General features: G+C 42.0%; 1 protein-coding gene across 1 annotated transcript in view; it reads left to right on the forward strand.

Annotated features, from left to right (window-relative positions):
- The window catches only part of SLC15A1 (solute carrier family 15 member 1), a 50067-nt gene extending 39512 nt beyond the window's left edge, over positions 1-10555 (forward strand). The window contains exons 19-23 of the mRNA XM_059144450.1: positions 6369-6476; positions 6599-6710; positions 7366-7509; positions 8596-8703; positions 9629-10555. Of these exons, the coding sequence (XP_059000433.1) occupies positions 6369-6476; positions 6599-6710; positions 7366-7509; positions 8596-8703; positions 9629-9820 (664 nt within the window). The 3' untranslated portion in view covers positions 9821-10555. The remainder of the gene's footprint in view (positions 1-6368; positions 6477-6598; positions 6711-7365; positions 7510-8595; positions 8704-9628) is intronic.
- The last annotated feature ends 1333 nt before the right edge of the window (positions 10556-11888 follow it).

Below are 11888 nucleotides of genomic sequence, written 5' to 3' on the forward strand. Positions count from 1 at the left end.
AGAAAGCCAATTTACTGTAAACATGCTTTTAAACAAAGATTTTATTTATTTATGTGAGAGAGAGAGCATGAGGGGATAGGGTTAGAGGGAGAAGTAGACTCCCTGCTGAGCAGGGAGCCCAATGCAGGGCTCGATCCCGATCTTGGGACTCTGGGATCAGAACTTGAGCTGAAGACAAACACTTAACCGACTGAATCACTCAGGCGAACCTGAAAATACACTTTTTAAGTAAGATTAGAACATCTGAATAAATTGGGGGAGAAACGCGGATAGGGCTCCTATTGGCCTCAACTCTTACAGCCAATCTCTGTTTCCCTGTGACACTCCTTAACAATTCCAGATTTCAGCTTTTACCAGTTACCAGTAAAACATGAACTAGTAGAGAGAAAGTGTATGATTACGAGGATGAATATTAACTTACTAATGGAAATTGTGGAGACATGGAATTAATTTTCATCTCTCTTTACCTCTGGCTTGTTTCGCATTGTTAACATTTGTAATGTTTACTTTTGTGGGTTCTCCATGTGCTAGGTCAATTCTACAAATGATTAATAGACAGAATTTACAAGTTGACTATCAAAATATTAGTCACAATGCACTAAAAGCCTGAAAGGGAAGGAAATGTAACTTTATATCCTTGAAAATATATCCTCAAATGGAAATGTTCTGAATGTCAAGGTTAATTGGAATAGCCTATGTCATACCCTGAATTGTTCCATGGTTCTACATCTTTAAACCAAGGTTTTTTTGCACAGCTTTTGGGTTTTCCTGTGACTCACTTGGCCTCTTGTTGACAAAAGCATATGAGCCTTTACCTCCTGGGTGATCCAGAGAATGGACCCAGGGAATTCACCTTCCTCTTTGAGAACCAACTCTTCAGCATGCCCTTTGATGTAAGGAGGGCATTTTGCTCTGTGGTCCTTGTGATGCCACTGTCCTCACAGAATTTTTACCATTTGTCCAGGTTAGTGTCTTTCTTTCGTGAATTCTGGGTCACCTTTCTTGTTTGGCTGCAAACTTGTGCTCAGATATCTGACCGAGAAAATCTGTGAGGCAATTTGCAAGTCCTTGCTTGCCCAAAAATGCTTTTCTGTTCTCCTGCTTAGTCATAGGTTGGCCGCCATTTTCTTCCCAGAGTCCTGGAGGCTTGTCTCTATTGGCATCCAACACCCAACTGTGCTCAAACACACACACACACACACACACACACACACACACACACACACACACACCATCTGCCACTCTCTGTAGTTGATTTAATTTCCCCCTCACCAAGCATTGGGGATCCTCTTTCTCCTTGGTGTTCTCACATATCTCTGCAGTAAAACTACATGTGAATAGTAGCCAGCACTATGTTCTTTTGATTTTTGGTTCCTTCTCATTTTCTTTGTTCTCTTCTGTATGAGTTTGCTAAGGCTGCCATCACAAGGTACCATAGGCTGGAAGGCTTAAAAAACAGAAAATTATTTCCTCATGATTCTGCAGGCTTGAAGTCCAACATCAAGGCATTGGCTAGATTAGTTTTGTCTGAGGCCTCTCCCCTTGCCTTAGAGAGAGTTGCCTTCTCTGTCTTTACATGGTCTTTCTTCTGTGTGTCTATGTCCTGATCATCTCTTCTTCTAAGAATACCAGTGATCTTGGATCCCTCATGACTTCACATTACCTCTTGAAAGGCCTTGCCTCGAGGGTCTCCTGGGTGGCTCAGTCAGTTAAGCATCTGCCTTTGGCTCAGGTCATGATCTTGGGATCCTGACATCAAGCCCCACATCAGGCTCTGTGCTCAGTGCAGAGTCTGCTTTTCCCTCTCCTTCTGCCCCTCCCTGACTCACACACACATGCACACACATTCTCTCTCTCAAATAAATAAAATCTTTGAAAAAAGAATAAAGACCTTATCTCAAATAGAGTCACATTCTGAGGTCCTAAGGGTTAGAATTTCAACATATGAATTGGGGGAGGGGTGGAGATACAATTCAGATTGTTCTTCTGTCCTGCACACATGCATATACATACAGCTGTCCTGCACACCTGGAAGGAAATCCTCTAATGCTGGTCATCTGGCCCTTTCCTAATCTTTGCATCTGAGTCTCTGAGCTGGAAGTACCTCTGGGATGTCCTTGGTGGCTCAGAACTATTGTTTTGATTTCTTCAGAAATGTCTCTAAAACTTTGGAAACTTCAAACAGTCTAAATTGTGGTATCCTTTCTTGTTCTGGTGCTATGCTAAAGTTTCATTCTTCTTTAAAATTGTCTTTGTTGAGATTTTGGGAAAGGACACATAAGATCAGCAACATTTTACCTCACCAACCCACTCATGTAGTAAAAGATAAGCCAGGAACTTTTTTCTTTTAATTGGCATCATCATATCTTCTGTGGATCAAAAGATTGATTATTTCAGCAATGTCCAAGAGACAATCCATAAAATGGGGAAGTTCTGAAAAACCAATGTCAGAAACTAACTGATAAATAGAACAACTTTGAGAAAGCCAGGAGGTTGGATTTTGGAATAATATATGAATTAAAGAAAGAGTAGAGAGAATTTTAAACAGAATGGAATCGTTTTAATTATGTGGTATCAGTAAGTTGCGAGACTTCTGTGGACTACCTTCAACAGGGTCCTTTAAGTAAAGCGACAGGGGCAACTTGGTGGCTCAGTTGGTTAAGTATCAGATTCTTTTTTTTTATTTTTATTTTTATTTTATTTTATTTTTTTATTTAAAGATTTTTTTTTTAATTTATCTGACAGAGATCACAAGTACAGGCAGAGAGAGAGGAGGAAGCAGGCTCCCTGCAGAGCAGAGAGCCCAATGTGGGGCTCGATCCCAGGACCCTGGGATCATGACCTGAGCCGAAGGCAGAGGCTTAACCCACTGAGCCACCCAGGTGCCCCAATATCAGACTCTTGATTTCAGCTCAGGTCATGATCTCAGAGACATAAGATCGAGGCCTGCATTGGGCTCCACGTTGAGCATGGAACCTATTAAAGTTTCTCTCTCCCCACTCTTCGTTTGCCTCTCCCTCCAATTACACATGCTTGCTCACTCTCTCTCTCTCTCAAAAAAAAAAAAAAAAGACAATACTGGGGTCTAAATTGGTTGAGAATTTGATATTGATCTTTCTCATGAATTTTTTTAACATTACATATTGCGCTCTCTCTCTCTCTCTCTCTCTCTATATATATATATATATATATACAAACAATGTTCTTGAGAATGTTTTTAAACTTAATATATTATGGTCCTCTGTGTGTTATGCAATATTATATATTATAAAGTATAGTATAAAATATTTTAATACTTATCCATATTTCTATAAGTATCCCTTATCCACTCACACAAACCACTATATAATATTCCATTGCATGTACATACCACAATTTATTTACCCATTCTTCAAGGAAATTTAGGTTGCTTCCATTTTTCCAAACAATACTCCAATTCCCATTCATATATGATTTTTTTTGTCCCCATGTACAAAGTTTCTCTAGAGAGGTGGCCTTTAAAGCTTTTATCATGGGGTGCCTGGGTGGCTCAGTTAGTTGAACAACTACTTTTGGCTCAGATCATGATCGCAGAGTCCCGGGCTCGAGTCCCGCATTAGGCTCCGAGCTCCACGAGGAGTCAGCTTCTCCCTCGGACCTTCTCCCCCTCATGCTCTCTTTCACTTATTCTCTCTCAAATAAATAAATTATAAAATCTTTATAAAGCTTTTACCACATCCAGTAAAAATATTTAAGCATATAATGCATGAACATGGTATCTGTTAAAATTATATATAATTATTATACCAAATTAATTTGAGCATTATAAGTAATTTAAAAATATATTAAGAGAATGAGAAAAATTTTAAAAATTTTACAAGTATTTTTATTCATTAGTGGTACAAAAATCATTAATGTAGATGATGTGATTATATATGCTTCATTAATTTCTAAAAATCTCAATTTCAGATTTAGAAAAATCTAGGCATAGGCTTAGTTTTAAGTTTGGTTCATTTCAAGCCTTGGTTTCCATGACTATCATACTGAAAAAGATCTTTCAAGGAGGGAGTATGGTCATAAGTAGATTAAAGAGAAATCTTCATTTAAAGGTAGTTGTGGGTTTATTAAAATCATTTTGGTACTAAGACAACCACATACCCATATGCAGAAGACTGATGTCAGACCCTACCTGAGACCACACACAAAAATGTACGCAGTGGATCATAAACCCAATATAACTAAAACAATAAAATTTATAAAGGAAAAATAACAATAAATCTTTGTGACCTGGGGTTAGACAGCAGTTTCTTGGATACAAAGCCAATAAATAAATAGTCACTTGGGCTTTGGCACATGGAGAGCTTTCGTGCTACAAGTGATACCGTCATGACAATAAAAAGACAGCTCACAGAATGACAGAAAATATTTGCAATCATATAATTGAGAAGAGATTCTGAATACAGAAGGAACTCGTCCAGCTCAAAAGTAAAAAGACAAATAATCCAGTATCTTAAATGGGCAAAATATTGGGAGAAGGTGGGGGGGTGGGATTATGGACATTGGGGAGGGTATGTGCTTTGGTGAGTGCTGTGAAATGTGTAAACCTGGTGATTCACAGACCTGTACCCCTGGGGATAAAAATACATTATATGTTTATAAAAAATTAAAAGTTAAAAAATAAAAAATAAATAAATAAATGGGCAAAGTATTTAAAGAGATGTTTCTCTGGCACCTGGGTGGCTCAGTGTGTTAAGCCTCTGCCTTCAGCTCAGGTCATGATCTCAGGGTCCTGGGATTGAGTCCCGCATCTTGCTCCCTGCTCAGCAGGGAGTCTGCTTCTCCATCTCCTGCTCCTCCATCTCGTGCTCTCTCTCTGTGTCAAATAAATGAATGAAATCTTTAAAAAAGAGAGAGAGAGAGAGGTTTCTCCAAAGATAGCACAGAAAAGTCAAAAAGTCTAGGAAAGAAGTGCAACATCATTAATTATTGGGGAAATGAGAATCAAAACCACATTGAGGTACCACTTCACACTCACCAGGCTCTCACCAAAAACCAAAATAAAAGCAACCAAGAAAACAGGTAATAACTTGAATCCTAAGTTCAAGGATTTCAAGTGTGGTGGGGATGTGGGCACATCAGAAGACTTTTACACTGCTGGTGGGAATATAGAATGATAAAATGATGCAGACAATTTGAAAAACTGTTCCTCAAAATGTTAAACAGAGAGGTACCCTATGAGCCAGCCATTTCACACGGAGATGTCCGCCCAACTACGTAGCTCCTGCTGGCCCAGGTCAGGAGTCCGTTCTCAGTGAGGCACCTGTCACACTACACCAGGTCAAACGCCCATGGACTTTAAGGCCTGAGCTTAATTCAGAGAAATGTTGTCCCAGTACCTAGAATTTGACCAATATTACTTGTCGCCACAAAGCCGATGAAATGTGGCCACATGTTTTAGGAATGTTCAGGTTAAATTGTTGTCTGCAGTCCTTGGGTGTACGATCTTATGAGTGCCCATCCTTTAAATTGGATAATCTGCTGAAAGCTGTCCAGGGAAAATCCACTAGTCGCATTGGAGGCAGCACCCTTCTGGCTGGTGTGCTGCATGAGCGTCAGGGTCTCCTATAGCCTGGAGCACCGAAGGAAGGGATCCGATCTTCTGTCCATACTGTCACCATCTTTATGGTCCTTTGAAGGCAAGCCGCTTAGGCATAGAGGACTTTGCAGCCCCTGGAAGCCTTGAAACCCAGGACCAAGGCTCTGGGTGCTACACTCCCATCCAAGCTCTAGAAGAGCGTCAGTCACCACTGTTCCAGGTCCTGCAGACACAGAACTCCCTCTCGGAGGTGAGCTCCCCAAAAGTGTCTCTGGTTGCCGGACCGACCCTTTTCTTCCTCTCCACTCTTTGGGGCCCCTCCCTGCCCAGGCTCCTACAGGTAAAGGACAGAAAATGGCCTTCCATCCCCAACCCCCAGAAAGAAGCCCGGACGGAGACTGTTCGGGTACTAAGCAACTTCTACTTTGATCTTTTAGTTCTTTAAAGCTTCTGAGCAAGGAATACAGAGCACTGCCTTCTTGAAGGGGGAACCAGCTCCTGTTTCCATCCAGGCTAATATCTCAACACACCATTGAACTACTCCTAGTTACCAGGCACTTAGAACAGCTCCAGGCAGAAGACTGTGGTCAGCTCTTGTGGGTGTGTTCTCCTGAGTGCGTCAATAATAACAAACCTGGGTTGGCTTCCTTCTGCCTTTATAAGTCTAGAACTCTTCCATAGACATCTTAAGTCCCTTCCAAAAGAGATCACAGTCCAAGTTCAGGGGCATATACTGTGACCTAAATAAAGTACCCCTTGGTCCAGTCACAAGACGGATGGTTTTCTGTTTCAGATTTATAAACAGTTTTGATGAGAGCTTCAACATCACCATGGACGACAAGGTTTATGTGAATGTCACCAGTCACAATGCCAGCGAGTATCAATTTTTTCCTTCGGGCGTGTAAGTACCTCTCCTAGACACTGTGCTCCCAAGCTCAAGGATTTCAAGTATTTTTCCTTAAACATTACATTGAAGCTGTTAATACCAGGAAAGTTAACCTATATCATTCTTTCTTTCCACAGAAAACACTTTACGATAAACTCAACCCAACAGATTCCGCAAAAGTGTGAAAGAAATTTCCAATCATCCAACCTGGAATTTGGTAGTGCGTTCACCTATGTCATTGGAAGGACGGTCAGTGAGTCATTCTGTTGAATCAGAAGTTCTACTCAAACATTTAGGACCTGGTCATGACTGAAATGGAGGAACATTAGCATCTGTCTTTTAAACAGGCTTTGAATTCATTCAGTTGGCCACTAGTTCTTTAACTCACTGTTGACTTCAGTGTGCTGTTATTTTTAGAATAAAACTAAACAGACAACTGAGGCTGACTAAAAGTCCACGTTGACCAGTATCTGATGTCTCTTCCTAGACTATTTACATGGACTTACAAACTTTGAGTTCAAAGAGATGGCAATGTTTTAAACAAACCCTGACTTCCACTCTACTGTCTGATTTAAGAGCAAAATGCTAGTGAACAGATTTTCAAAACCAATGCCATTTCGTCGAGAGGACAAAATGCACTGTTGCATATTTTAAAAGGGCATAAGGGCTTGTATTGCATAGAGTGTTGAGTGTGGTGCATAAACAGTGAATCTTGGAAAACTGAAAAAGGTAAAATTAAGATGTTAAAACAAATAAATAAATAGATAAATAAAAACCGTATTTATTTGACAAATTGTATGACATGGTTCTAGAAGTCCAAGCTCCATTTGCCTGTTTGAGCAGTTTTTATTCTAGAAGCAATTCTCCATTTTAATATCTTCTCTCTTCTGCCTTATTGGTTTAGAATATCGGCTGCCCCGAACTGCACATCTTTGAAGATATTTCACCCAACACCGTTAACATGGCTCTGCAGATCCCACAGTATTTCCTCCTCACTTGCGGCGAGGTGGTTTTCTCTGTCACGGGACTGGAGTTCTCATATTCTCAGGTCTCTTGGTCATTGTTTCTACCACCCTTCTCCTACCCCCACCCCCGTTGGGACCTAACTTCAATAAGCAATATATTTATAGTTTAAAAGATTCTGGGGGGAGGAGGGAAGGTTCTAGAAAGCATTATGGTATCTTCCATCAAACAAGGTGTTTGAGATCCCCCAAGTCATGTTTTTATCAAGTAATAATATGACTGTTTAACTTCTTGGGTGCATGTATCATATGACTCTGCATTCCCACATCCTATACCAGAGATTTACAGCCCTGAGGGGGGAAAGCTGTATTAATGATCGTGACCAGGGCCACGATAGGCAGCAGAGTCTATGTTCTGAAACAACTAAATGATATCAACTGTTCATTATGGTGTCCATTTCTGGGTTGTGTCCTCATAATCGTTAAGACTCAGGTGAGATCTCTTCATAGCTACATGCTGGTTGAAGACCAGCTTTTAAAAGTTGAAAGATATTGCTTTCAACTGTTCAAGATGAGACTCATGAGGTAAATTCTGCTGATTAGAAGCTAGTTTCTCAACAATTTCATCAAAATACAGTTAAGGTCATTGTGACCCTACAACGCCTAGCACCTTCAAGTCTTGCGGTGAAGATCATAAATATGAGTTGGACAGTCCCTTTCTGTGATGACCTCACAATCAGATAAAATGACATATCATAGGTGACAAGAGGGGTGTCGTGACGTGACAGGGAAGCTCACAGCAGAGCAAGCTCCTGGCCCAGAGAGTAGCCTCCATTTAGGGGAAAGAGAACGGGATGGATGGCTCTGCTTGGAAACTCTTCTGTAGACACAGAATTGATTCATCTGTAGATTTGCCCATTTAACTCAGGACAACAACGCTGTGAGGATGTAGAGAGTGGGAAACAAGGAATTCTTGTATGTTCGTACATGAGTGTTTGGGGTGTCTTGTTACCCAAGTGATAAGCCTTTTTATATGTGACCCCACATATAGATGCGAAACCCACTTTCGATGTGCATTTTTAGGGCGGACTGCCCAACTGAATGCATTGGTAAGTTGTGTTCTGCAGCTGTGCCATTGCCATCTAGAGACTGACTGTGTGTTGTTTCCCCAGGCCCCCTCCAACATGAAGTCAGTGCTTCAAGCAGGATGGCTGTTGACGGTGGCTGTGGGCAACATCATTGTGCTTATCGTAGCGGGAGCAGGCCAGTTCAGTGAACAGGTACGGGGTGGGGAAAGAGTCTGTGTGTGTCATTATGACGACTCTCCCTCACCACCTCTGTATACACATGGTCATCTAAGCTAATGGTCAAATAAAACCAGCCAGAGAGGATGATGACCAAATGCGTTTTTGGCCAAATGTGTGCCGATTCTTTGTATTTCTACTTGGTTGTGTACAGTTAGATAGTGACAGACAAAATACCAAGATTTGCCTTAATATACCTATAACCTAAAGTGGTTTACTATCAAAGGAAAGATCTTTCCTAGCTTCTGTGAATGTTGCATAATGGCCCCAAGCCAGACATGTTTTCCAGAAAGTTTCATGTTACCTAAAGTTAGAGCCCTTCTGAGGGTAGTTGTAATTTTTCCAGCTAACATAAAATGAGAGCGTCTCTGAAACTGAAACCCTCTCCTTTAGCATTTCAGTATTTGTCTTGTAAGGGGGTCGTCCCTTACCCTATCAGTTTGTTCACTTCCCCCTCCAAGTCCCATCAGAGCACGCACCCCTGCTGTGAGCTCGTAACCTCAAGATTCTGCCAAAGGATGATGTGGAGGTCTTAACTTAGAACACTTCTGCATGTTATTTTTTGCTCAAGAGTACTGTATGCTGTTCTGTTGGTCCCCATCCTTCTAGAGGCCAGCTCTGTCCCTTAACATGGGTTTTTCAGAAATTTTCTCTCATCCTCCCAGAGTCTTGGTTTCTGCCCTCCTGTGTGGTTCCAAAAAAATGTTATCTTTGTACTTGGGCATTCAAGAAAAGCCGGCCATTCCGGATCTATGGTAGTCACCTACCAATTCTCCATCACAGTTCAATTGCAGAGCACCTCCTACCTAGATATAGCAAGAAAATGTACTCCCAAAGCACACCGTACCATAACCTGTGTTGTTTTTGTTTTTTTCTTGCTCCAACTCCAATTCCTTCCAAGTGGGCTGAGTACGTTCTATTCGCGGCGTTGCTCCTGGTGGTCTGCGTGATATTTGCCATCATGGCCCGCTTCTATACTTACGTCAATCCAGCGGAGATTGAAGCCCAGTTTGATAATGAGGATGAGAAAAAGAACGCGGAGAAGATGAATATATATTGCACGACACCTCCTGTCTCACAGACACAGATGTGAATGTCAGGAAGCAAGTGGAGAATGGACTGGGGTCCAGAACACGCCCTGACTTCTGTCCCCTGGTGGCAGGACACTCTGATGGGGAAGACTTTGGAATTGTGAACCAAGAAAGCTTTTTTCCAAGCAGCCAGCAATGAACCTACACCTCAGGAAGAAGTCTTTTTCTTTTAAGAAAAGTCATATTTAAAGCAAACACACACACACATATACACTCTTTTCTACAATGGCGAATCCATACCCTGCCTTTAACTCCTTTTCTACCACATAAATGAAGTTGTTTTGGACTAACTAGTCATTTTCTGAAAGAGTGGCAAAGTTGTATATTGTTTGCATTCTAACTCTCTTTGGAAACACTGTTAAGTGAGGCAGGAGCTGGTGTGAAAAGTGAATTTACATGCTTTAGAATGGCATGTGATAAGCACCAGCTAGTATTAATGGATAACTTTACCTTTTGTTTTTTTGTTTTGTTTTTTCCATGCCCTACCTCTGCTTAACTTTTGTGTGACTCAAAAGACCACTCAGGTAATGGCCAGTAATGATTTTTTGGAGTTTCAAAGATGAAATACATTCCTACTCTTAAGACTAGGAGTCTGTAAGTTTTGGGGGTAGGATAAGAAATCTGTGTCCCGATTCTAAAAGTTGTGTGCACTCAATAAAATGGCATCAGAAGTTGGAAAACAGTATGAACAAAAGCAATGTCCACATATAATAAATTCCAGGAACATGAAATACCAAGGTTTGTTTCTTCCTGGTCCTCTTTTTTCCCTGGGGAAATAGATACCCAAGATTCTCTTCAATTACTTAGTTTTGTATGTGCATATGTATGTCCCACCTTGAAGTGTTTTTCTCAATACAACCATTTTTTCTGCTCAAAAACAATTCCTTTTTAAAAAAACATTTATTTCTTTTGGGGGGGCGCACGTGGAGTGGCAGAGAGAGAGAATCTCAAGCAGATTCTGTGCTGGGTGCAGAGCCTGATGCAGGGATCAATCCCATGACCCTGAGATCATGATCTGAGCTGAAATTAAGAGTCGGACACTTAACCAACTGAGCCACCCGGGCACCCCTCAAACAAAAATTCTTATAAAATAGTGTAAATTATTCATGCTTGATTCGTCCTATCAGTACTTCTCTCAGGTATCAGACCCAGAGTAGTTCTACTTTGTCCCTCTGACAAAACCAAGAAGCGGTTCTCAAACTTTCGCACAGCCCAAGAACGGGCTCGAAGCCCAAGATGGACAGCCGAAGGCGGGGCTCGATGGACAGGACAGGCCATCTGTGGGGAAGGGAGACTGAACACCGGAACTTGCTTGTGTGATCCATCCGGAGGAAGGGCCCGTGGTGGACTTCCAAGATGCTTCGTGCAAAAACTCTTCATTGCACTGAGGACGCGGACTGAAGGGGAGGCTCCAAACCCAAAGTGAGAAACACGATGTGAGTCAAACCCTGCTGGAGGCCTTTCCTACCCTTCAGATCAAGCCCTCCTTCCTTCACTGAGGCTTGCAAGATGTTTTTTTTTTTTTTTTAAAATTATTTATTTATTTGACAGAGACACAGCGAGCGAGAGAGAGAGAGAGAACAAGGGGGAGTGGGAGATGGAAAAGCAGGCTTCTTCCTGAGCAGGGAGCCCGATGCGGGGCTCGATCCCAGGACCCTGGGATCATGACCTGAGCTGAAGGCAGACGTTTAACGACTGAGCTACTTAGGTGCCCCAAGACTTTTTTTTTTTTTTTTTTAAACTCATGACACATCTCCTTTCTCTCTGCTCACATGGATCAGACTCACAGTGACTTTCTTCTGGAAGGCATCAAGTTCTCATTTCCAGGTCAGGAGAAAAATCGAGTCCTGAGACATGCTCTCTACCAGCTTTGCCCACCCCGGCCGCCTGGCTGAGTTCTCTTCACTTTCAGGCGTAAGGCCTCCTCCCCGGGGAGGCTTCCCATCCCCCAGCCCGGCTGTCCCACTCCCGATGCCCTGGTGGGTCCTCACTGCCCAGCTCTGTCTAGGCTGAAAGCTGAAAGCTTGTGTCTTGGAACTCGGCGGGCCTGGACGTGTTACATGAACACCT

Source organism: Mustela lutreola, chromosome 13 (genome assembly GCF_030435805.1).
Source record: "Mustela lutreola isolate mMusLut2 chromosome 13, mMusLut2.pri, whole genome shotgun sequence".
Classification (NCBI taxonomy): Eukaryota; Metazoa; Chordata; class Mammalia; order Carnivora; family Mustelidae; genus Mustela; species Mustela lutreola.